Source organism: Callorhinchus milii, unplaced genomic scaffold (assembly GCF_018977255.1).
Source record: "Callorhinchus milii isolate IMCB2004 unplaced genomic scaffold, IMCB_Cmil_1.0 Scaffold6, whole genome shotgun sequence".
In the NCBI taxonomy this organism is placed as follows: Eukaryota; Metazoa; Chordata; class Chondrichthyes; order Chimaeriformes; family Callorhinchidae; genus Callorhinchus; species Callorhinchus milii.
In genome coordinates this window covers 19,522,066-19,548,489 of record NW_024704747.1, presented here as the reverse complement: position 1 = coordinate 19,548,489, position 26,424 = coordinate 19,522,066, and the positions used below count along the sequence as shown (strand labels likewise).

Below are 26,424 nucleotides of genomic sequence, written 5' to 3'. Positions count from 1 at the left end.
CTACAAAGAAGGTTTATGAGTGGGGCATATTGCTATCATTGTTAATACTAATAATAGTGATAGTACTGGCGTCTGATTGAGCACCTTTCAAGTTGGGAGGGCATCTCAAAACAGGATTTATTGTAAAGTGCAGTGAATGTGTCATTTGTAGGTGAACACAGCAGCTAACGTGTGCACATCAATGTCCACAATATCTTGTAAGTTATTGGCAGGAGCAAATGAAAGAGCATCATAATGGAAACTTTGAATTACAATACATTGTGAGAGTAAGAATCCCCCACTAATCTGACATAGAATTCACTCTCTCTGTCACCCCTCAGAGCTTTGGCTGAGTTGGCAGTTGCTCAGTGTGGAGGATTCCAGAAATCTCTTTGTGGTTGATGTAAGAGTACAAAGGAAAGTAAAAGGAACAATAGGACTTTCACAAACACTTTACTCTGCAAAAAGTGAAGTGCATGCTGGAAGCTATTTCATGCAATTGTTTCACCAATAATGATTTTCCTTGCATTGCAGTTTCCAACACGTGTATAAAAATACCACAACTTCATTAGCTCACTTGAGTTTCTTCGCACACTGCTTGAAAATGGGAAAGGTAGGTTTGAATTATTGGAAGCACACTCAGTCTCAATGGCAGCATTCTGAAGATTATACTTGTTTTACTAGTTTTATAAACACTTTTTCCGCAGGTTACTTTATTTTAATAATGTCTTATTACCAACACAATTCAGACTTGATAAATCATGGTATCATTCATTTTCAGATCATCTTTTACGAGGACAGGAACTTCCAGGGACAGCGCTATGAGTGCAGCGCTGACTGTGAAGACCTTCAACCTTACTTTGGCCGCTGTAACTCCATCCGCGTCGACAGTGACTACTGGGTTCTGTATGAGAAACCCAATTACATGGGATACCAGTATGTTCTGACCAGAGGAGAGTATCCTGACTACCAGCGCTGGATGGGCTTCAATGACAACATCAGATCATGCCGTACCTACTCATATGTAAGTTTCCAGGTTGGGTTCCCAGTCAATCGGAAATCCTCAGAATAAAACTAGCCATATTGCTGAGTATTTAAACTATTATTATTTAGGTTTAGATCCAAACAATTTTACCAGCAATCGGAGCTAAGAAATGTTTTGTTTCTGCACACTTGTCCGAAATGCCTTCTATGAAGGACAGATCTGCAATTCTACTCTCAAACAGGAATATTTTGATGTCCAAGAAGATATTTGTAGACTGAAACTCTGACCACCTTCCAGTACTCCAAGGAATCAACTGTTTTTAGCTTTTTTTTAATCATATGATAATCCTTGCAGTCGGTCTAGCTCGTCACAGTATTTACTGCAAAGTATAGTGACTGCGTTTTGTAGCAAATTAATAATTCAGCATCACATTTGATATTTCCATTTTACAGTCCCATGGTGATTCCTACAGAATGAGGGTGTACGAGAGACCTGACTTTGGAGGACAAATGATGGAATTCATGGATGACTGCCCATCCGTCTATGACCGTTTCCGCTACCGTGACATCCACTCCTGCAACGTGATGGACGGCTACTGGACCATGTATGAGCAGCCCAACTACAGAGGCCGCCAGTACTTCATGAGACCCGGAGAGTACAGGCGATTCAACGACTGGGGTGCAATGTGCCCATCTATCGGTTCCTTCCGCCGTGTGATGGATCGCTAAAGTGTCAGAAGCCTAAAGCTCTCAGACCTGAACAATATGCTAATAAAATACTTTTTAAATCATTAGCTTGACAGAGTTCATTTCAACGTTCTTTTTACAGTTAATTCATGTATTGACAGGAAAACCAAATCTTTAGATGGGAAGCTCTAGGGGAAGAATTTCCACCTGGGTCAGACCTACACTACTGTCTTAGCATTTCAAGGCATAGAGAATTTAGTAAATTCTTAAATTCAGTTCTACGAGATCACAAGATCACAAGATCGCATTACAAGATAGCCCTTCAGCCTCTCTGATCTCATCCCTTCAGAACACCCACTCTCCTGTCCCCCCAGCAATATACTTTTTAAATGAGTCCATTGTCCTGGCCTCTACCACCTTTTCTGGCAACCTGTTCCATTCACTGATTACCCTTTGTGTAGAGAAAAAGATCTTTGAAGGACTTTCAGAAAACCAGCTTCAAAATTCAGACTGAATTGAAATGCTGCTGTGCTGTGAAATACTGAGTAAGTTGAGCAGTAGGGCAGATTACCTAATGTTTAAAAACAAAATAGCATTCCTTCAGAATCTTTGCATGAGGCATCTTTAGGAAGCTTAGTGTTTCGTGAAGATGATCTGCTTCCAAGACTCTGCCAATGACAATAGAAATGATAATCACTAGGACATAGAATGATTTTCCTCTCCCAACAATATAATGCAGCAGCACTACTTTGTCGTGTCAGCCGAGGCTATAAGAGTTCAAAGTCCCGATGTTGGGATTGAACCCACAACCGTCTATCTCAGAGGTACCAATGAGCCAGGCTGACACACATTTCCAGGAATGGAGATCAGACTTCTTGAAAGTTCTGTGTATTAACTTTTAAGCCAGTCTGGAACCTTGGGGCCATGTTTGACCCTCGACTATCCTTTCTACCCCACATCTGTGCCATGACCCGCTCTGCCTTCCCCCACCTCCTCAACATAGCCCGGCTCCGCCATTGTCTCACTCTATCTGTCCAAGGCCTTGGGACGTCCTCCCGACGTAAAAGGCGCTTCACAAATGTAATTTTGTTGTTGTTGCTGTTGTTAATTCAGATATTATTCTTCTCTGACTGGGTTACATCCCAAAGTTTGTTGTAGCCAACCAATTCTGGGCGGTGATGCCATATGCTTCCACAACCATGGAGGCTTCTCTTGGCAGCTAGTACTGATGCTCGTGCCAGCATTTGCAGGCTACTTATCATACACATGCAGTAGAGGTTATTTTGTCACAGAAACATTTGTTGTTGAAATGAGTCCACACACACACACACACACACACATGCACACACAAAAACTCTCCAAACTTGCGACTCGCACATTGCTGGCAAGTTGCTGAATTCCCTCACAACTTACTTTTGAATTTCTCAGTATGGACAATGGAACTCCATTTTATTGTGGCTTTACAACAACCAGAATTCCAGACTCTTTCAGCAGAAGCAACAAAAGGTGCAGCATGAATTGTTGTTACCAGAGCCCTTTCTGATGTGAAGGGCGCTATACAAGTATAATTTGTTGTTGTTGTTGTTGTTGTCGGTGAATTCTAAAGCGAGGTGTGAGGGATGTCATTCAAAATCTCACTACGATCCAAAACAGATTGTGATGGACAGGCCAGTTTAACCTGCTTAGCTTTCTGAGACCGTTTGGTCTAGAAATTTAAGACTTGCGGAAAATTCTTCGACTGCGTTTTCATTTTGGATACTGTTTTTTCGAGAAAAAAAAGGAAACTGGCTTCGAAATTAAGACTGAATTTAAAAAATTCTGCGCAATTTTTAAATTTCAAAGCAAGATATGTTTTACAGGCTAAGACGAAATGGGACTACTTATACCTTCATTATTATTAGCTGTCCAGAGCTGTATGTGGCATAACAAATATATTGGTTACTACATTCGCTCACAGTCACTGAACTTCACAGTATTTTTTGTGAAGGGCTTTGAGGCATCCTCCTGAGGTGAAAGGCACTACATATAATGTAATGGTTATTTTTATTACTTTAATTATTATTGTTGTAAAAGGTACAGTGGAAGTAAAAAGGACAATGGCACTTTTCGAATAGCTACTTGTTATTCCTGCAACACATGAAATGTTTTTTGGGAACTATTTAGTTTACTTGTTTAACTGATAAAGATTATACGAATAATAACTAATAAAGTTTGTACAATGGGGTCAAAAACGATACAGGTTGTATAATTGATGGAATTTCGAATTTCACGCTCATGTGACAAATTTCCACCTTTACCAGAGGTCTGCCACATTGCTGATCGCTGTGTCTGAGGATGTAGTTGAGGAATCCAGAAGTTGTATTGTAATAAATAATTTGAACTGTGTACGTTTGTACATATGATTGTGAAAGATACAAAGGAGAGGAAAGGACAAAGTGACTTTTTGAATGCATATCTGTTACACTTGCAACGCTTGCTTGGTCTATTTTGTGCACTCGTTTAACTAATAAAGGTTGTACAATGTGTATAAAAAGCCACAGGTTCTGTCAATCTCAGATTCTTCATTCTCTCAGACAAGAGGACATGATCTTAGGCAATAGGGTTTCTATCACATCAAATATTTAGAGCTTCACCAATACTATCGAAAATAATTTAGTATTTTGTTAATTTATTAAACTTGTGCCACTGAGATCATCTTTTACCAGTACAGGAACTTCCAGGGTTGGCACTATGAGTGCATCACTGACTGTGAAGACCTGCAGTCTTACTTCAGCCACTGTAACTCCATCCACATTCGCAGCGACTACGGGATTTTGTACAAGAGACCCAATTATATGGGATATCAGTACATTCTGAACATGAGAGAGTATCCTGACTGTCAGCGCTGGATGGGCTACAATGACAACATCAGATTGTGCCACGGATACAACTCTGTAAGTCCACTAAATAGTATAATATTTGCACATTCCTGATTGAAGCAAGATAAATAAAATAATTGTATTTGATATAACATTTTGCAAAAATAGAGGAAGAACACTTTACAGTGAATCCTATGAATTGCTTTGAGACATGTTTTCAACTTTAAAGACGCTATATAAAATGCAGGAATTATTATTATGTGTTAGCTTGACTCAGTGGTAAGGGGTATTGCACGGTTGGAGATGCCGTCCTTCAGATAAGACATAAAACTTAACGATCCCATGGCACTATTCGAAAAGTATTTTCTCCTGGTGTCTTGCCAACAATTTCATGGCTGCTTATGGGACACTCATGTGCACAATTGTGCTGCCACATTTGCCTACATAATCACTGCATTTCACAGGAATTCCTTTGAGATGACCTTCTGATGTGATAAGGCACTGTATCAAATGCACAAATTAAAAATGCAAGGATTATATTCTTATGATTATTCACATTGATAGGAAGTCTCAAAGTGCCACACTGGAGTTACTATACAGTGTAGTGACTGTGCATTTTGTAGGTGAATTGAATACATAGAGGAGATAATGTGATAGTACAATTCAGAGCAAACCTAACATGTTTTGCCCATAAAATACACAGTTAATCCACTTTACAACATATTCTTTGAAGCACTTTGAAATATCTTAATTATGTGATAAGGTGCTATGTCAAATGCAAGGATTCTTCTTCTTCTTATTATTATTATATTATTATTATACAGGCGATTTTTACTATATTTAATTTCACAATTGATGAGTCTCTACCACTGGAGTAACATTGCCTTACTCCAGTATAGCACTATATGTAACAATGCGAAGCATTATTTTGGCGGTTCTGATACATTTTTGGATCAGGATAATGGGAGCTTCTCTCTGCGGTGTAACCTGTGGTATACCAGTGTGGAAAAACTCAATGGTGGCACATTGCAAAAAATAGGGATGACTGATATTCTGTTGGCTCAGTGAAAGCTTTTCATAAGGTAGATATCTCACAAGCACATTGTCCCTGGAGATCACAGTAATCCATAGTAGGCAAGTCATCTGTTTAGATTCAGTTAGAATTGTCTCTCTACATTATATATGAGCTGCAAGCATCATCAAAAAGTACCAACAGCTTAAAGGCTTAGGGCCAGTTGACTTGCACAAAGGACCCAACCGAGGTAACATGAAGGTTGCCAGTCAACTGGAGGCTTTATGTGAAACATGAATTCACTGGATGTTCACTGAACTACATCATTAACTTTTAAAATGGAAAAGCGAGGCATTAATATTTTTACTGGTTACATTGAAATAACAGCTTTTAAGTTATAACATTTTTCCCCCAATCTCAGCTGTTACAAGGATTTGGGACTTTCAAGTTCAGCAACAAGAACAACTTGCATTTATATAGTGCCCCTCACACAGGGGAGTGTTCCAGAGCGCTTTAGCGAACTGCTGGTTCCCCTGACACATGATCTTACCTCAGTCCCTGCAACTTCATCTTGCTGGCTGTTATATGAGAGACTTGATTACAGTAAAACTCACATAAGTCATATCAGTCAGGACCGGAAGATTTAATATGACTTATGTGAAGTATGAGTTACAGGCAAACTTGCACAAATTGTGTAAAATAATCAATAAACTACATTGTGTTGGCGTACTTCAATGCAACCGATAAACGGATCAAGACTTTGTTTCACGTGCTTGTTTCAAATGGAATACTGCGCATGTGTATTTCAATTCGGCCAGTAAATGCGGCAGCGATGTTATGAGTTCGGGAATGATTTGCTTTATAAAATACAACTAGTGCAAATAATTTTTCTGGTAGACGTGAAAGACGCTATACAAATGTAATTGTTGTTGTTGCTGTTGTTGATTTTAGGTGGAAATTGGCAAATACCTAGATTAAGGGACCTCAGAGTGTGTGCTGGGGGACTGCTAGAGTTTAACCCTCTATGAACTTTGTCAACATCATTGAATTACCTGACACAATTTAAAAACGAATTTGCAACATAACACTCAGGGGGAATTTCCAGTTATAACATTTCTTGTAATGGCTGAAGAAACGTTTGCTGCATTTCTTAAGAACGTGTGCATTGATAGCGATATCTCACATCATGTGAAGCACTTTGATGTATTTCAGTGACATGTGAGACACTTTTTCAAATGCAAAGATTCCTGTAAAATATCCCAAAGCTGATCACAAGTAATGACTGTCAGTTACAGCAGCTATTTGCATCATGAAAGTTACACAAACAACCATGAGATGAGTGTGAATATTAGTTTATGTGCTGCAGTGGCCAGAGAGATGGGTGAAATTAGGGAATGTTGACTGATGGAAATGTCAGGATACATACGCAAGCTTTTTGCAGGATTACTTTTGGAGAACAGGTTGTATTAACAAGATATTAATGGGTAGAATTCAATGTACATGGCTTGTGGAAGGGACAACCTGAATAAACAGCAGAGCCTTTTTATTCATGAATAGCAATGGGAGAGCATTCAACCCATCGAGTCTGTTCCATCATCTTATTTTATCTTGGCACATCTTCCAATCCCATTTCCGTGCCTTTTCCCCATATCCCTTAATATAATAATAACCTTTACATTTGCTATAGCGCCCTTCGCATCAGAAGGATGTCTCAAAGCACTTCACAGGAAACACCTTGTGTGCCTGTGGGAAAACATGGTAGCCAAGCACAGCTAAGTCCCACGGATAGCCATAAAGTGAATCATCAGTTTTAATTGATTGTTGTTGGCCACAACATGAAGAGAAACATTCTTCTCTTTTCAAATAGTGCTATGAGATCTCAAGTGTCTGAACAGACAAACGGAAGATCTCATTCGAAGGACAGCACCTCTAATAAAGCAGCACACCACAGCACTGTAATGGAGTGTCAGCTACATGGTATGAGTTCCAAGTCCTGATGTGGGACTTAAAGCCACAATCTCTGATTCAGAGGCATGAGTGCTTCTAACTGAGCCAGATTACTTCCCATGGAGTCCTGAAGCATATTGTTTTGAGCACCCGCCTTGCAAGCGAGAGGACCCGGGCTTGTTTCCCGGGCAGAGTGAAACCTTTGGTAAGTTTCCTTTCTTCACATGCCTCTGTTTATCTAGATTAAGTAGGAATCCAGTTGTGAGTCGATTGGTCGATCCCTTTCCGAGGGTAATAAGCTCTCCAAAAAAATAATAATAATTTGGTCACTCAATCCACGACTGTTTGTGCAATTAGCTGCCGTGTTTCGCCCACAAAATATGCAGCCAGTTCACGTTACAGTATATTCTGTGAAGTGCTTTGAGTCATATCAATGACATGATAAGGCGCTATATCAAATGCAATGACTATTATTATTCCCATGACCTATCTATTTTCCAAAACTACTTCTAAAGCCTTCTGGGTAGCATGGAAGAGAAAAGAATACATGAGGAAGATTGTCATACATTTAGATGGTGTTTAAAGGTAAGTGTTTAAATATAAGCTTTTTCCACATCAGGTTTAGATGGCTTTGACACACAATATTTTCCAACAAATGAAAAATACACTAATAGACAACAAGCATTTCTTTCCATTATTTGTTTCCAAACATTCAGGACAGAAGAAATCTTTATTTGCTTCTGTACAAATGTGGAAGAGCCAACGATAGGAAATAAATAATGGATTTTTCTATCAATTTTGTGTGACAATGCTGTGCATTCAGTTTACTGTCGCTGTGAGGCATTTGCTGCTGAGCTATAGGATGCTTCTACATTGGAAGGATCATGCTGTTTGTTGGTAAAACCTCTGGGAGGTGCTGTTGTCTTTTGTCAAAAGTGTAAATTGCATTTAAGTTTTGTTCCACAGGTAATTGTTCCATTTGTGTGCCACCAATGTTGAGCCTGTCAAGTCATTAAAATAACAAAAGTTGTCACTACTCTGCAAGTTTCCGTGGAAATATATAGAGCCAACAGTCTGCAAATCATGACAGGTTCCACGAGACACAACCTTTAGATCCACTTCAAACATGGGAACAGTAAGCTTCAATTTTAGATATTTTGGGGCTAAAATTCCTCAATTCCCTCAATGGTGCTTCTTTTGCTCTATTTAAAATCTCTCTCTTTCAGATTGCCTTTTACGAGGAGAGAAATTTCCTGGGACGTCACTATGAGTGTAGCTTCGACTGCCCAAATCTCCACTCGTACTTTCGCCATTGTAACTCCATCCGCGTCCAAAGCGGCTGCTGGGTGCTGTATGAGAGACCCAATTACATGGGATATCAGTATGTTCTGACCAAGGGAGAGTATCCTGACTACCATCACTGGATGGGCTCAAATAGTTTCATCGGTTCATGTCGCATGCATGGAGGTGTAAGTTCTCATTAGTACATGCTGCTCTGTCACTTTTACTGACACTTCACTGTGGATAGTTGCATCGTCAACTAAATTTAGAAATGTAATACTTAAATGCATCAAAATGAATTAGTTCTGAATCGTACGTAGGGATGACTGTTAATCACAAGGATTTTTCTGCTTAAGTTATCTCCCTGAGTTAGTGCAGCAGCGTGGAGTAAACATTTTTCAAAGCGAACGAAATAAGTTACTTGCTTAAATATAGTTGATTGTTTCTCACTGGTCTCTTGTTTTGCTTATGCTAGTAGCTTGTTTCTGTATAAATCTTCAGTCTACTTCTGTTCCGCGCCTACATGCTCCCACTTCGGCAACATCATCCGCAAATATTGGGTTCCTTTCCACATGTATGCGGATGTCACCCAATTCAACTTCTCCATATTTACCCTTGATTCTAGATCCACTGATGTTCTGACTGCCTGCTTGTCCAGCATCAAATCTTGGACGAGCTTCAACCTTGTTCATCTGAATAGAGACAAAATGGAAGCTATCCTCCTCGGTCCCACTAACTTTTTCATGCTAAGTTGTGTTGCCCACCAGAAAGCTCGCAGGACGGCTGAAACCCGTGTTTGTTGGATGTCAAATAACCAAGTAGTGACTATCCTTCTTGGGGGGGCGGGGGAGGTAAGTGGGCTTTCCTTGGAGGCAAACCCCTTCCATGGTGACATGTTTGACAACGGATTGTCAGAATCGAGCCCACTCTCGGTAATGGTCTCAGTGATCCAGTTCCTGTGTCAGCTGGATCCGCAGTAATCCAGGACACTGCCCAGCCAACCTGGCTCATCAGCTTGCAAGGGCAGATCAGATTGAGGGCAGGAACTCTTCCCATTCAGTACTCATTAACCTGCAAGCCAAAGCCCTCCGTGTAGGATGGTTCTAGTTGGATAAGCAGCGGGAAAGCTTCCCAGGCAGTGCTCTTAATGGCAAGCCTTGTGGGATGTGTTGCTCCAGGGAAAGTGCGCGTTCCAGTCAACAACATCTTTGGAATTTCCATGTATAGTTTGGATGCCTGGAACTCTCAGTTGGGTTTGGATACTCTAAAGCACGGTGATGAGTCAAACATTCGGCGTACCAAAAAAATCTCATCGTTACCCGGCATCGTCTCTGTAAAATGCCCCAAAACTTCACTCTAGGTGAAGGGTACTATATAAAAGCAAATTTTTGCCAAATTAACTGTATCCATGCATACTTATTCTGTGTTCATTTTCTGTGTTTATTACAGTTCCAAGGTGATTCCTATAGGATGAGAGTGTACGAGAGACCTAACTTCGGAGGACAGATGATGGAATTCATGGATAACTGCCCTTCCATGTATGATCAGTTCCACTACCGTAACATCCACTCCTGCAATGTGATGAATGGCTACTGGACCTTCTATGAACATCCTAACTACATGGGAAGACAGTACTTCCTGAGGCCTGGACAGTACAGGCGATTCAGCGATTGGGGAGCAAGCTGCCCCATTGTTGGCTCCATGAGGCGTATGAAGGACTTTTAAAATTCCAAATCGCTTTTTTCCTCATAACACCAACCTAATAAAAGCTTGAAACTTATCAATGCATTTTACACTCCTCACTTTTTTAATCCGTTGGTGTCCATGCAGTTTAGAAATGCCCTACAACATGGATTTTACTTGCTCCCACCTGCGATTATTCATAAAAAAACAGAAGGGTCGGCTTAAAATGCCTTGACCTTTCAGCCAGCAAAGGTGTTTGAATTCTGAAATAAGCACTTACGAATATGACATAAGCACATAAGAAATGCTGGATGAGAAAAAGACCATCTAGTTCACCTTACACCTTACACCTTCCTGGCGGTCGCATGCACATATGTCCCAAACTACCTATGTTCTATATCCCATAAGGTTATTTCCTAAAAGAAAACTATCTAATCTGTGTTTGAAGGAGTCAACATTTCCACCTTTGTGTAACATGTAAGTCATAAGATGCAATTAAAGCAATCTTCACAGTCATAACATGCTTCTGAATTCACAAGTAAACTTTACAAAAAACAGAAGTTCTAACAATTCTGTAACTCTTAATTTTTCAATGTGGTATGTACATCCTCCAGCGGCAAGGAGGGGGCAGAAGGGGTGAGCTTAATAGTATTCAGGAGCGGGATTTTAGCACCAAGAACCTGCGATGGTGGAGATCAGTCCACTAAGTACAGACCGGAACAAGAAACTGTATTTGGATCTTTCTAGTCAGAAGTTTTTAACTCTTTCTAATTCTTCAAATGTTATTGGGGCAAGTGAATTTTGTGGGTGAACTTTGCGGAATAAACCAATGATCCACAGCAGACGAATTGAAGGAGGTTTCACTGTTCACTGTTCGTCTTCCTTATGAACAGTTCAGTCTCCTCGCACTGAACATAATAATATAATAATAATCCTTGCATTTGATATAGCGCTTTTCACATCTTCTAGACATCTCAATGTGCCTCACAGAATATACTGCAAAGTGAATTGACTGTATATTTGTTGGCGGATTGCGGCAGCCAATTGTGCACAGCAGGGTCCCACAAACAGCCGTGGATTGAAGTGACCAATTTATTACTGTTTTTCTTGTTGAGGGATTATTATCAGGTGTGTGGAGTAAGGAAACTTGCCCAAGGTTTCGCTCTGCTGGGAATCGAACCCATGTCTCTCGCTTGCAAAGCGAGTGCTCTAACCACTGAGCTACAGAACTCCACAGATCTCACAGATCAAATGAATCCTGGCAAGCACGTCCTTTACCTTCTTTCACAATATATAAAAAACCCTGAAAATGGTAAAAATCACAACTCTGTATGAATAACACAGTTAGCTACTTGACCAATAGTTAACTAAGTAGCTACTTGACCGGTAGCTAACCAGTTGACAGAGTGATCGACCAGATAGTTCCAGATTCACTCTGCTCCTGGTCTTTATTGAGTGCACTGAGCTCCATCAAAGCAGATTCTAGGTCTTAAAATTCCACTCATGAATAATATTAAGCTCACCTCCTCCTCCCACCTTGCATTCTCTGAGATTTCAGCCTACATTTCAAACAGTATTTATTTCTATTCAGTTCTCCTGTGCCTCCTGTGTGCAAATCACTTCACTGCAAATCCTATTTGGAGACAAGTTCGAACAAATACAAATACATTCACACGATACACAATGTACTCAAGCTTTTTGTGAAGCAAATGCTATTAGTATGGCTACCAGATCTGCCGAAGTTGCTAACATTAAAGTATAGCCCAGATGCTTTCAATGACAACAGATTTGAAATACCTTTTTACAAGTTACTGAGGAAGCAGGTAGAATCAATATCACTTCTAGTTGATTCAAAACAAAGTATAATGCAATTTATTGTTAGGAAATGTGAAACCGGTGTCAGCCTGGCTTGGAAGGGAGTACTCTTGCCTCTGAGTCAGATCTGGGTTCAAGCTCCCACACTAGGAACTTTGAAGTCACAGTCTAGATTGACAGTTTAATCCAGTGCTGGGGGGAGATCAACATTGCCGGAGGCAAAGTCCTGTGGATGTTAAACCAAGGTTCCCATCTACCTGTTCAGGTGGACAGTATAGACACAATGGCACTATGGCACTATTCAAAAAGAGGAACGGATTTCTCCCAAGCTCCTGGTCAACAATCCCCCAGATAAAATTGGTCCTTTAATTTCATGGACATTGCTGTATGCCAAATTAGCTATTGTATTTGCGTACAAAATATACTGTCATTTTACAACAAATCTTGTGAAGCACTTTGAGATGTATGCAATCATAGATTCCATCTCCACCTGTTAAACCTTCTTAGGGAAAACTCTGCATTGATACTCTCTTGGACCTTCACTTGAACAAAGGTAATACAATCAGATACATTTGGTCACCAATGACCCAAAAGGATAAAAATGACAAACAATAGATGTGCTGGGACTGCATTGTTAGAGATTAATACAGGCACATGTTAAATATCTCATGGCACTATATGAAAAGAGAGGCAAGTCTCTCCCTTTGTCCTGCCTATCAGTCCTCCAGATAAAAAAATGTTTATTCACTTTGTGGCTGTTTGTGAGACACGCTGTGAGCAAATTGGCTGCTGCATTTGCCTACTGGTACAGTCACTGCACTGTAAAGAAACTGTGTGACGCACCTTGAGTTGTTCTTGGTGCTACATCAAATGCACAGATTCTCTGAAGGAATACAAAGTAGCTTAAGAAATGACAATAGACACTTTAAGTGGCAGACTACTATTGGAGTTGAAGAATGAAACACCTTGCGAAATGTCAGAACAAAATATGAGATAAAGACACTAAATTTGTCAAACAGACGTTGGATGTGGTCTAATAAGAATCAGATCTTGCCAAACACTTGGTGAGAGGGTCTGTAACATCTAGAGCAAATGTTGTTCTCTTGCACCCTTAAATCCACTTGTATCTGTGTGTGCAAGAGATTCAAATTTGATTATATTTTCAGCAGCTTGTATGATTTAGTTGCTCTCTTACACTGCAAACGGCTGTCACGGTGCCTGTTGCAAACATAGCAACAGAAACGACCAGCAGTTTAAAATCCTTTAGTCAGATTGTTTTAACAAAAGTTGCAGGAGAATGAAACAGAGCTTTTTATTTTGGTCATTAAAATAACAAAAGGTATCATTGCTGCAGTGGTTTCAATGATAGATATAAAAAGCCATCAATCAGAGTATCAGCCATCAGAGTATACTCACTGATGTACAAAATGGGCAAGGTAACCTTACTGTTAAACTTAGACAGTTTTACAGATGCGTCATATTCATTCATTTTGTGGCTTTCATTTTTTTTCTAAATAAGCACCTGTTTCTTTCAGATCATCTTTTATGAGGACAGGAACTTCCAGGGACGGCACTATGAGTGCAGCTCTGACTGTGCCGACCTGCAGTCTTACTTCAGCCGTTGTAACTCCATCCGCGTTGACAGTGACTGCTGGGTTATCTATGAGAAACCCAGTTACAAGGGATACCAGTATGTTCTGACCAAGGGAGAGTATCCTGACTACCAGCGCTGGATGGGATATAATGACAGCATCAGATCATGCCGCGTGTACAGATATGTAAGTTCTCATACCAAATAGTCATTGCCTGCTTTCCTGTTAATGTTTAACACTTGTCCCAGTAGTGTTAGGTAGACTGAAGAGATATATGTTTGCGCGATTCTTTGTTGCTATTTATAACTATTGCCATAAACCAATTCCGAAATAGAAAACCTGATATATGGGGCTCAAGGAAACATTCAGTAAATCGACCTGGATGCCAGTTCAATTGACTGAATGATTGCTTGTACCCTCACATGCCAGGATCTTGTTGATGTTTGCTGCAAGTGCAGCTGTGCTATTAAAAGGCTTGTGTTTAGAAACAGCTCAGTTCAGACACTTTCATCTCTTCATTGCAGACAGACTGTGCGAAGGGTAACAGCATGGAATTTTGAATGAGCATTTTCTATCTCACCTCACATTGCTCCTGCTGTTTTTGGCCCCTAATGTCATGCATAAGAATCTACTCACAAATATGATTTTCAATTGTCAAGTGTTGAATGCATGAATTTATGATGTGTAAGAATGTATTTGTCTCAATTTTGCTCCTCACCCATTTCTCCTTACTGATTGATGTCCTGCCAAATTACAGCCCAGAGATAGCTCCCATAAGATGAGGGTGTACGAGAGACCTGACTTTGGAGGACAGATGATGGAATTCATGGATGACTGTCCATCCGTCTATGACCGTTTCCGCTACCGTGACATCCACTCCTGCAATGTGATGGATGGCTACTGGACCATGTATGATCAGCCCAACTACAGAGGCCGCCAGTACTTCATGAGACCCGGAGAGTACAGGCGATTCAGCGACTGGGGAGCAATTGTACCCAGTGTGGGCTCCTTCCGTCGTGTCATGGATAATCTCTAAGCAACTTCAGGCATCTTTCTCCTGTGAAGTCTATGGATCAAAAATGATTGCCAATAAACTGCTTTGAAAATATAAATCTGTGTTACTTTCTCTTTCTCTTACTAAATAATATAGAATCATAAAATGTACAGCGTGTAACAAGGCTATTTGGTCCATCAAGTCTCAGAACAAGCTGTCCCTTCCTATCCCCATACTCCTTTGAGCCTTCATCTGTCATGTATCTTTTTATTTCCCTCTTGAAACCCACAATGGACTCTGCTTCTATCACTTTACTTGGCAGTAAAGTTCCATGTCTCAATATAAACGTGAATCAGTAAAAGTGAAGGATTTGCAAAGAGATACGACAAACCTAATATGCATAAAAAAAGTATCAAAAGTATCAAAGTAAAAAAAGGTTAATTATTTGAACTCTTTTTGAGCTATTTAATATTTTATTGATTTACGTTTATATTGGGACATGGGACTGTCTGCTGGTTTTAAATAATAACAATCTTTGTATTTGATATTGTGCCTTTCTCATCAGGATAATGTCTGAAAGCAGGGCACAAGATATACTGTAAAATGTTGTGATTTCTTATGTTAAGCCAAATACGGCAGTCAATTTGCTCAATCAATCAATACTCTTTCAATTAATACTCTGCCATCTTTGAAGGAGATGAAAGTGTGTTATTCCACAGATAATCTGCACAAAGACGTCAACCCATATTTTACAAAATCTTCAATCTTCATTTCATTAAGAAAAATGGCAAAATCAGATAAGGTAGGGCTCTTCAGTATTGAAACACCATGTAAGAGGGGACCTTATAAAGGTGCGTAAAATTTGAAATGAAGTAGAAAAATTAAACCTAGAACAATAATTTAGGATGCACTAAACCAGTAGAACAAGGTTTAGAGTTGCAGAGGGCATTTTCAAGACAGATACCAGGATTTCTTTCTTTACCCAGGGTGATTAATGATATAACAAGTTGTAAGGAAGGGTGGGTGAAGCTGGACTCATATAATGTACTTTATTCTGTACATTGCTATGCAACAGATCCTCTTCACATTTATGCATATACAGTATATGGTTTCCATTGGTCTGGGATGGACTCTCTCCCAAAATAAATTACCCTGCTTGAGTTTAACTTCAGGTTGAACAAAAGCCAAAGCTTAAGGAACAACAACAACAACAACAAGATTGCATTTATAGAGCGCCTTTCATGTCGGGAGGACATCCCAAGGCACTGGACTCCATAGTGTGCATTGAGGTAAGGCTGGAGTTTAATTTATTAAATCCTTTTCTCACCACCACCACTGGGAAGGTTCTCACTGCTTGCCCAACTAAGCTCTCCCCAAGCCTAAAATTATCATTGAGTCAACAACTGGATCAGATTGCCAGGAAAGGTGGTTGAGGCCAGGGCATAGAACTCATGTAAAAAGCATCTTGATGCTGTGATGAGAAGACAATAGGGTGGGTATTCTGAAAGGATGTGCTCAGATGAGCTGACGGGCCTTCTCCATCCGAACCAATCTTGCTTGTGTCCTTCTGAAAACGGCAAGAGGAACGATCAATGTAGATGCAGAAGCAGATTATTAACCCAATTGATGACCCAATTCCAAACTCATTAATAAGACAACTCACTTATAAGGACCAAAAAAAAGGTCAGTATAACTTTCATCATGCGTTCCTGCAATATAAGATTAAGCAGGTTGAAGTGTGACTGGTTCTACTCTTTCCCTCACACTGGATTCTCTTGATCAATACAAAATTTATAAAGAAATAATTATGATCTTCCCACACCGTAACAACCTCAAGTATTGTCAACATCTTTCTGTTTGTTCAGAGTTGGAACAATTCTACGTTGACGACAATTTTCAGATTCTCGCTCATGTTCTGCAACAGCTCAATCTCATCCTCAAGAAAACAACAACTTGCATTTATATAGCGCTTTTTATGTTGGGACAATGTCTAGGGCTTGAAGGGATATGCAGATAAGGCATGGCGGTGGGATTGAATGAACCTTGGTCCGAGAGCCAATGCAGACCCGATGGGTGGAATGACTTCCTCCAGTGGGGTAAATTTCTAGGATTCTAGGATTCTGTCACTGTGTGTATTTTGTAGCGAAATGTCGCCACCAATTTGCACACATCAATGTCCCACAAACAGTGATGAGGTGAATGACCAATTTTATCAGAGGGGATTTTTTGATCATAGTTGAAACTACAGGTTTACGGGCTCAGTCACTCCAATGTAAAACTTGAGTCATCTAAAATGACTTTATGATATTTTATACTGGTAACTATTTGGATTTACTGTTGTGTCATTTTGCGTACTAAAAAACACTGGGTACATTACAAACAAGAAAGATACAGAAAGAACCAGCAGATTGAAAACCTTTAGTCAGATGATCTCTACAAAGCTCATAGCAAAAGCACTAGAGCTATTTGTTGGGTCATTAAAATAACAAACGTTATCACCACTGTAGAGGTTTTAGGGATATATAAAAAGCACCAATCTCAAACTCATGGTGTATTTAGTGAAGCCATCTCCTTAGTATCAGAATGGGAAAGGTAACCTGACATTTAATTTGCTTAGTCTCTTTTGTAATTATTTTTCAATTTGGCTTTATTTTTAACTTGGTAAAATAACTTTTATTTTCAGATCATCTTTTACGAGGACAGGAACTTCCAGGGTCGACGCTATGAGTGCAGTGCTGACTGTGCCGACCTGCAGTCTTACTTCAGCCGCTGTAACTCCATCCGCGTTGACAGTGGCTGTTGGGTCATCTATGAGAAACCCAGTTACATGGGATACCAGTACGTTCTAACCAGGGGAGAGTATCCTGACTACCAGCGCTGGATGGGCTTCAATGACAGCATTGGATCATGCCGCACACACAGATACGTGAGTTTTCAAACCTAACGATGTGCACTGTTGCTGTTTTTTAACGCTATTCAGTACATTTCTGATTTTTTAGACATTTTTCGTAATAAACAGTTGCTTTAAAGTCATGCAGTTTCGGGGATAACTTTAAAGTTATTATTATTACCATTATTAGGTCGAAAGCTTAAATTACTACGTACTTTAGTGCTTTTAGCGAACATGTCTACTGGAAAATTTTACAATCCAGAAATGGTTTGAGATGATAAATATTGAAAGATTGTTTCCACTGGGTGCTTAACTGGAAAAATATATAGACATAGATTATTACGGGTTATTACTGGATTATTATTGGAAGAGTTAAGAGGGAGGTTAAAAGGAATATTTTCACGCAGTGTTAAGAAAACCAGGAACGTTTCGTTAGAGGTATTTGTTGAAAGTAAGGCAATAACAGTTAAAAGGGAATTGGATAAATGTTTGAAGAATAAGAATATCTAAGGAAATGTGGAATGAGCAGGGAATTGGGGTTGGAGCATACAGCTCAGGTAAAGCAGCTTGATGCTCAATGGGCCGAATGGCCTCTTTCTGTGCTGTAATTTCAATGATTTGTATATGCAATGTGAATATTCCTCTTGCTGTCACTTTTTTTTTCTACTTTTCCTAGCAGTGCAGTACTGTTTTTAAAAGTTTTCGCTTTTAGAAGCAGACAACAGGTTCAGAAAAATCGGGCCACCACTTCTCGAGTAAACAACAACAACAAATTACATGTGTATGGCGCCAACTGCACTGGTCCTCGAAAGAGCAACCCTCCCACATTTTTCCAGAGGTCCGGGCTGCTAACGTCATGCACGAAAATAAGAATGGGAAAATATACTCAGATGGAAAATAAATATCTGTTTGAACACTCTGCCCAGCACTAAGCGTCGTCAATCATTTATCATCTCTTGTTTAACTCATTTATATACCTCGGACAAAGCCATTTCTTCTCACTAATATGTTGCCAAATTATAGTCCAAAGGTGATAACTACAGGATGAGGATTTACGAGAGGCCTGACTTTGAAGGGCAGATAATGGAATTCATGGATGCCCATCTGTCCCTGACCATTTCCCTTACCGTGATATTCTCTCTTGCCATGTGATGGATGGTTACTGGATCTTCTACGAACAGTCCAATTACGAAGGCCGACAGTATTTCATGAGACCTGGGGAATTCAAGCAATTTAGCATGTGGGGTGCAAGTGCCCCCCAATGTTGGCTCCTTCCGTTTTCTTATATTTCTGTAAACCGTCACATTCCAGCAGTCAATCCCACCCTCAGAAAACTGTTTCGAATAAAATGCTTTTTAAGTATGACCTTTCTTTTCTTTCAATGCACCAGCAGGTTCCTGAACCTGGAACAAAATAAAACTTCAGATGTTCACTGACTGTGCTTAAATCTGTTCTCGTTTAATCTCTGATGGGTCATTTTCATTTGCATCACCACCCTTAAGTGGATCCAAGCCAGATTGAGAGTTCCACTTACGTATCCCACTTTCACATGGGCATTTCCCTGTGTTGCTCTGTGTCTGGAATGGAATGCATGCTCTATCCCTGGAGGGACGCACCCTGCTCACCTAATCCAGAAAGTACTATGACATTTGCAAAGCCTTGTTCCAGAATATTGAGATCATGAGGTCACAGAGTGACCAAAGTTATCTCAGTCAAACAAAAATATTGCAGATCACCAAACAGGGCATGAAATATAAATGCTAAGAAGATTTGCTTAGCTCCAGAATTATGCTGTGCACATCAGCATGATATAATAGCACTTTCCTTATGAAGGAATTCCCTCAGACCTCATTGCAAGTTGGCTCCCAATGTCTGTACTTTACCTAGAAAAAAGTTAGTAGCTTGTCGGTTTTCTTTACAGCTATGATCAAATTCAAATCAAATCTTTTCTCCACTGTTTCAATGTTTCCATGATGAAAGAACATCAATTTAATGGTTAGAGCTCACCTCACAAGAGAGAGACCTGGGTTTGATTTCCAGCAGGGTGAAACATTGGGCAAGTTTCGTTACTCCGCACGCCTCTGTTTATCTAGCAGTAAGTAGAAACCTGATTGTTAGTCAATTGGTGGATCTCTTCTTTGGAGGGTAAAAATTGATTTAAAAAAATTAAAATTTGGTCACTCAATCCACGACTGTTTGTGGGACACTGCTGTGCGCAATTGGCTGTCACGTTTCGCCCACAAAGTATACAGTCAATTCACTTTACATCATATTCTGTGAAGCGCTTTAAGACGTCTCGAAGATGTGATGATGTGCTATATCAAGTGCAAGGATTATATAACAAAGGGGGAGATTAGGACAATGTTTTCACATTGAGGGTTGTTAGGATATAGAATGTTCTGTCTGGTGTCATGTTTGAGGCACAATCCATCAAAACTTTCAAGAGCAAAATAAATACCTAATATCTAAATAACTAAAAATGAATAATTGAAAGGAGGACATAGCAGGTAAATGTGACTGAGTGGATTGAAGCCAGCTTTCTGGAAATTCTTTGAAGAACCACAGAAAACCCACCTTAAAGTTAAGACTGAATTCAACGAGTTGCCGATTTCTGGATGCTCTGAAACATTACATAAATAGAGCAAACCTCAAGTAGAAATTCCCCTCTATCTTTCTAGACACTAATGAATAGAATAAATTATTGGCCTCACAGTTGCATGTTTTGTTGCATTCCTCACCCAATTTTACTCAACGGACAAAATCTCAAACAGGATTTTCGCAGTTAAAACCCTCACAAACAGGGAAGGTTGCAGAATTGCAATGTGCATTCTGGACCTGGAATCTCTCTGCCCCTGCCTACTCATCCCATTATCAAAGCCCGTCTCTGGATGTACTTCTTTAACCGCACTTTCACTAATCTTCTCCTCAGCCGTCCATCTCTCTCTTCAGTTTCCCCTCCCAGCTTGGGTGCCAAGCCAGCTGTGTAAAATGCTTTGAGACATTCTTCCAGAGTGAAAATATGCTTTATAAATGAAAATTGCATTGTATTGAGCTTGCCCGACTGAGGAGCCAGACATTGATTCCTAAGGCATGGTCGTTAGGCCCCAATTCACTGAGTGATTCAGTCACTGAATGTGTCTTGGATCATATTGTGCATTTCTAAACCCATGGTAGTACGAAGGTTTTTTTTTGCTTCCAGTTTGTGAATAAATCTAATCGAAACAAAATGGTTTTATTTATGGTGGATATATTTTCAAACAATACATGTATGTGGAGGTGGAGGAATTAAGAGTGGAAGTGGGGAAGAGGAAAGAGCGAGGGGAAAACGGGAGATGCGGGAGGGAGGTGTAAAGGTAAGCTCTTCAATAAGATGGAACTTTCACATTACTATTAGCAGTTAGAGGTAAACAGTGACAGAACAGTACTCGACAATTAGTAAACAATACAATACAAATTTACATTTTTATATTGCCTTTCATGTCGGGAAAACATTCCAAGGTGCTGAACAATCCAAGGTTTACACCTGAGTTGAGGGTGGTTTACTGTGAAGTAGAGTGATGATGCAATTTGTAGGCAGTTGCAGGAGCGTTTGAAAGTTAATAATTGTCACTTAAACACAGAATGTCAAAGTATTCCTGTCTAAAATCTGTTCTGTAATTTGATGACTATCGTTATTTGCTGTAAATGTGCACTTTGATCTGATTCTTTAAAAAGCTTTCACCACAAAAGCTTAACAATGCACAGTGGTTAGTTAGGGAATTTCAACAGAGAGTAATCGCATGAGCGATGTGCTGACACAAAACTTATCTCATTGTAATAACAATGTATTTTGCTGCAGTGCACTCTGCTGTATATGTATTAAAACACAGTAATGGCTATCAGGGAACACAGTTCCAGAGATCCAAGCTGAAAATGGGAAAGGTAGGTCTCTCTTTGTAATACTGGAAAAACCTCACGACTGTTAGGATCAATATATAATTACTGCTACTGTTTAAATTGTTAATGTTATATTTCCAGATCATCTTTTACGAGGACAAGAACTTCCAGGGACAGCACTATGAGTGCAGTGCCGACTGTGAGGACCTGCAGTCCCACTTCAGCCGCTGTAACTCTATCCGCGTTGACAGTGACTTCTGGGTTCTGTATGAGAAACCCAATTACATGGGATACCAGTATGTTCTGACCAGGGGAGAGTATCCTGACTACCAGCGCTGGATGGGCTACAATGACAGCATCAGATCATGCCGTACATACAACTACGTAAATACAAAATGCTGCTTGGATAATGTGGAAGTGCACCAGTGCTTAAGCTCTTTTTTTATCTTAAAATCAGTAAGGGTTTGGGAAGAAAAGCACTATTCAACCTGTTCAGCTTAAAAACCTAAATTTGATTGAATTTGCTTCATTTGCGTTGGCTTTACCCTGGCTTCATTGAACCAATGTTAAATACAACTGTAGAAAGCTCACTGAGGATTAAAGATTCTTAAGATTACAGGCGCCACAATAATCCTATTTATCTTAAATAATTCCTGTGGAAATAAGTGCAAAAAAATTACATTTGAATATGCCTATAATTTTCTGCTCCTCTTGCTGTGTTTTCTCTTCCATTATTCCACGTGAAGTGGTGCAATGTAACCCTTATCTATCCAAAGGCTCATGAATCCTGTGATCTATTTCTGAGCAACTGTCGATCACTGTTAGACATTTGACAGGAAAACCCATAATGTTGATTGAAAATGTGACCCCGAATGTTGTATAGTGATGAATAACCAGCACTGTACAAAGTAAAAAGGGTCTCCTAATTGCAGCATATTTTAATATAACTGAGGGCTCTTCAGTTTTCTAGCAAAATATTAATATCTTTCCAATAAATATTTCTCCACACTGTAGTCCAGCAGCAGCTCTTACAAGATGAGGCTGTACGAGAGACCTGACTTTGGAGGACAGATGATGGAATTCATGGATGACTGCCCATCCGTCTATGACCGTTTCCACCACCGTGACATCCACTCCTGCAACGTGATGGATGGCTACTGGACCATGTATGATCAGCCCAACTACAGAGGCCGCCAGTACTTCATGAGACCCGGAGAGTACAGGCGATTCAGCGACTGGGGTGCAACCTGCCCATCTATCGGCTCTTTCCGGCATGTTCGAGAATTCTAAGCAGCCTCAGAAACTTGTGAGCGACATCAACATTCACAAATAAAAATATAACTTCATTTTATTCAGTCTTATGTCTTCCCTGCAAAATTTCTGTGCAGTAGATTCTTTGTGCACAAAATATTTATTGTTGACACACATGCAGTTTTAATACTTATTTCAAAATACATTTGAATTCTGTTAAGCACGGATATTGTCAGCTAGGTTTACCCCTGGATCAACGTTTCTCTGAAGAGTAGGTAAAGTATCCATGGTGCCATGCATACCATTTAAGCAAGTATTCAAATTTGAAATTGCTCTAAAATAATATAATATAGTAATAATTATTCTTGCATTTGCGAAGTGCCTCACCACAACATCAAAACATCTAAAAGCACTTCACGGAATTTTACTGTAGAGTTTAGTGACTATGTATTTGCAGGCAAACACAGCAGCTAATTTGGGTATGATAATATCCCACAAACGGCTATGGAGTGAGCAAGTGACCAATTTTATCCGGGGGATTGTTGGTCTAAACACTGGGAGAAACTTCCTTATCTTTTTGAATAGTGTTGTGGGATCTTTAAAGTCCACCTGAACAGACGGGACCTTGGTTTAATGTTTCATCCAAAGGACATCAACTCTGACAATGCAGCGCTCTAACTGGAGTATTGGAGTATCAGCGTTACTACAAAACAACTTTTTATAAGGTGCAGTGCTGGTTTACATATAGCACGGGCATATGGTGCCCCTGTGCTCTATGGGAGGTGGCTTCCAGTAACTTACTAGCCATCTTCCTGAGTCAGAAAATGACCACCTTCCTGGTCATCCGGTCATCTCTTACGTAACTTACTGTGCAGTGTGAACATGAGCGTTATGTGCAGGAAGCATCGCTGATATCATTTCCTCTGCGTTCAACATGTGTGCTATATACACAAAATCCCACTGATGTCACTTTGGGGTGTAAAAGTTCATTCAATCCGCATTGAATCTTTTACAATATTTACTTTACTTTGCTGAATAGTTAAATGGGAGCAGGTAAAGTGCAAGAGCCCAGTGATCTCACAAGATCAAGGCCACATCAGTAGCATTGATAGTCTTACTCCAGTACTGGTGTTCTTGCTCTTTAATACACATTCACATACAATCCTCCTTTGGCTCAAGCTACAAAATGTATCTTCCCATATAGCAGTATAGAGGACAGTCCTATTGAATAATACTGTCAGCAATAAAGATCACAGTATCCTTTTAAGTGCTAGGTGCCTGGTGAAGTAAAGATTAATATTTGAACAACTATAATGATGCTTCTTTATACAGTTGGGTTAAGGTTTTCATTCAATCTAAATTGCATTGTTAAATTACTTAAAATAAAACAGAACGGATTATTAATGAGAACGTGATTTACAAGGTAATAGATCAGGAATCCAAAGACTATTTATATCTGAATGGTGGAAAAAATAAGCCCAAGGAGATAAGCTTCAATCGGATTCACCCTTGAATTCAATGAGAAAGTGATTTTACAAGGCAATAGATCAGAAATCCGAAGACTATTTATATCTGAATAGGGATAAAAATAGCCCCAAGGAGACAAGTTTAAATCAGCCTTAATGGTATTTTATTGTTGCACAACGCTTGAAATGCTAATTTAATTACATTAAAGGTGACACATAGGTATAAATTACAGTGCTTATTTTAAAAGCACTGTTAATATTGTCATATTTAGTAGCTCTTCTTGGCCAAGGGTCTAGAAATGTACTGTGGACTTACTGCAAGGTAATGTGTCTATTTGTAAATGAAAAGAGGGGAAAATGAAAGCACAAAGAATGTTTTTGAGTACAGAAGGGTGGATGTGAGTTCTGTTTATTTAAATGAATACTAAACTGAGTAAATTAAAGCTATTTCATTGTTTAAAATGTAATCTACTGGAAGCGTTATGAGGGAACAATTATTTTGAGGTTATACGTGTAATAATAACCCTTGCACTTCATATAGCACGTAAAATCGATTTACTGTAGTTGTTGTAATTGCAACAACTTGCACACCTGACATAGCACTGCTCTCCCCAGCACTGCACTGGGCTGTCAGCTGAAACTATTGAATCTCAATTCCCGATAGGGGGCTTGAACCCACACTTTCTGACCCAAAGGCTAAAGTGCAACCAACTAAGACAGTATAACAATTTGTATTAAAGTCTCAAACTTCCATTTTTCAATAAACACCACTGAAGATTTTTATCAAACATTCAACACATAAAAGTAGACTTGGCTCTTGATTCAATTCCATGTTACTGACCGGGGTCCACACAAAAGACATACATCTGAGACAAATAGTTTTGCAGGTGGACAGATGATGGACTTTGATTCTGATCACTCATCTGTCCACAATTATCTGTTCCGCCCCACACGTTGCTCGGATCTTCTACATTCAGCATGTTTTCCAATGCAAGAATTCTTTTGAAACCAGCCTACAATCAACATGCTTTAATGCCTATCTCAATAGAGTAACCCTTTCCTGCACCATTGGTGATATGTTCACTTGCAGCACACACCATCCTTGCAACCATTTGGGTGAGAGCACCAGTGTAAATTACAAACAATGCAAATGCAGAGGGAGTCAACTTATGTTATTAGGACATACCCACATAGAACTTCCCTACAGCAGGAGCAAAGGCTTTGCTTCTGTACAGTCGATACACTAACACATATTAAACACAATGGCTAGCATGACAGCTCCATAATATCCACTGTGTTAAAATGGGGTCCAATGTCAAGGGAGAAAGGATTGCTTCTGAGAAAAAACTTTCACATCAGATATTATTTGCTTACAAAATACACAGTCACTGCAATTTATAGTAAATCCTGTGAAGCGCTTTGAGATGTCCTCTTGACGTAAAAGGTGTTATATCAAATGCAAGGTTTATTATTCCCAGCAGAAGTGAAGAGTGAGAGAGAGAGAGAGAGAGAGAGAGAGAGACAGTCTCTGAAACTGCAATTGATATAAATACATGGGAGATTCCATCTCAGAGGAGAATTAATCATATCATTTAACGTTATATTCGAGCAGTTCAGAGGTTCGAATTTGCCCACCTACTGACATCTGAACAAATCCAGATTGAAATGGATTCCTCCCCAAATGCATCCGTTCGCACTTTGAACCCCACCTGCTGCTTTGTTCAACAAAGTATGGCTTTGTTCAACAAAGTATGGCGTTTGTTTTGTAACATGATGTCGTTCACAAAAGACAATGGGACGTGAGGAAATTGAGTTCTGAGACTCAGTTTAGTATCTGTGTCTGTTACTCACATATCAAAAATTTTATTTGAAATTCAAATCGAAAACTGAATTAATTGTGTTCACCTTCATGCATCAGAACCCTTTCGGAATCCAGAGCCCAGAAGGTTTCAGCAAAACCTGTTTCGCGTTTTCTTAACCTTAAGAAAGTGTGCACTGACACAGTAAACCCTCTAAAACACCAATGCATGCCATGCTACTTTGCACATCGGAGAAAAGCATGCTCCCTCTTCAAAGTAAACGCCAGCAGCTGTGGCTTGACCAGACAAG

General features: G+C 39.7%; 4 protein-coding genes and 1 pseudogene across 11 annotated transcripts; all 5 read left to right on the top strand.

Annotated features, from left to right (window-relative positions):
- The first annotated feature begins 573 nt into the window (after positions 1–573).
- On the top strand, positions 574–1,703 carry LOC103182911 (gamma-crystallin M2-like). Its single transcript, XM_007900101.1, has 3 exons — positions 574–592; positions 761–1,003; positions 1,417–1,703. Exons 1-3 carry the CDS (start codon positions 584–586, stop codon positions 1,690–1,692), a joined length of 528 nt encoding a protein of 175 aa, XP_007898292.1. The 5' UTR covers positions 574–583; the 3' UTR covers positions 1,693–1,703.
- Positions 1,704–8,039: 6,336 nt separating this feature from the next.
- Positions 8,040–10,473, top strand: LOC103182954 (gamma-crystallin M2-like). The gene is made up of 3 exons (XM_042336234.1): positions 8,040–8,052; positions 8,620–8,936; positions 10,198–10,473. Exons 1-3 carry the CDS (start codon positions 8,040–8,042, stop codon positions 10,471–10,473), a joined length of 606 nt encoding a protein of 201 aa, XP_042192168.1.
- Positions 10,474–12,151: 1,678 nt separating this feature from the next.
- LOC103182953 (gamma-crystallin M2-like) lies at positions 12,152–14,874 on the top strand. Of its 2 annotated transcripts, none has more exons than XM_042336198.1 (3): positions 12,152–12,166; positions 13,782–14,028; positions 14,603–14,874. In XM_042336198.1, the coding sequence occupies exons 1-3, from the start codon at positions 12,152–12,154 to the stop codon at positions 14,872–14,874; spliced, it is 534 nt and encodes a 177-aa protein (XP_042192132.1). The 2 variants fall into 2 exon arrangements, with proteins under 2 accessions (XP_042192132.1, XP_042192133.1); XM_042336199.1 differs by lacking the exon at positions 12,152–12,166 and adding an exon at positions 13,674–13,682.
- A 2,541-nt stretch (positions 14,875–17,415) lies between these two features.
- On the top strand, positions 17,416–19,123 carry LOC103182952 (annotated as a pseudogene).
- A 2,467-nt stretch (positions 19,124–21,590) lies between these two features.
- On the top strand, positions 21,591–25,911 carry LOC103182910 (gamma-crystallin M2-like). 7 transcript variants are annotated; one of them, XM_042336206.1, is made up of 4 exons: positions 21,591–21,643; positions 21,740–21,972; positions 22,079–22,093; positions 22,621–22,888. In XM_042336206.1, the coding sequence occupies exons 1-4, from the start codon at positions 21,635–21,637 to the stop codon at positions 22,886–22,888; spliced, it is 525 nt and encodes a 174-aa protein (XP_042192140.1). In that variant the 5' UTR covers positions 21,591–21,634. The 7 variants fall into 7 exon arrangements, with proteins under 7 accessions (XP_042192140.1, XP_007898291.1, XP_007898288.1 ...); XM_007900100.2 differs by lacking the exon at positions 22,079–22,093 and having other exon boundaries at positions 21,740–21,982; positions 22,613–22,888; XM_007900097.2 differs by lacking the exon at positions 22,079–22,093 and having other exon boundaries at positions 21,740–22,009; positions 22,613–22,888.
- Positions 25,912–26,424: the final 513 nt, after the last annotated feature.

Bases quoted from the DNA above. Each gene is read 5' to 3' on its own strand.
- LOC103182911 (XM_007900101.1), top strand. The intron at 1,004-1,416 runs GTAAGTTTCCAG...TCCATTTTACAG, and splicing joins CATGCCGTACCTACTCATAT to TCCCATGGTGATTCCTACAG.
- LOC103182954 (XM_042336234.1), top strand. The intron at 8,937-10,197 runs GTAAGTTCTCAT...TGTTTATTACAG, and splicing joins CATGTCGCATGCATGGAGGT to TTCCAAGGTGATTCCTATAG.
- LOC103182953 (XM_042336198.1), top strand. The intron at 14,029-14,602 runs GTTCTCATACCA...TACAGCCCAGAG, and splicing joins CCGCGTGTACAGATATGTAA to ATAGCTCCCATAAGATGAGG.
- LOC103182910 (XM_042336202.1), top strand. The intron at 22,024-22,617 runs GTGCTTAAGCTC...ACTGTAGTCCAG, and splicing joins GATAATGTGGAAGTGCACCA to CAGCAGCTCTTACAAGATGA.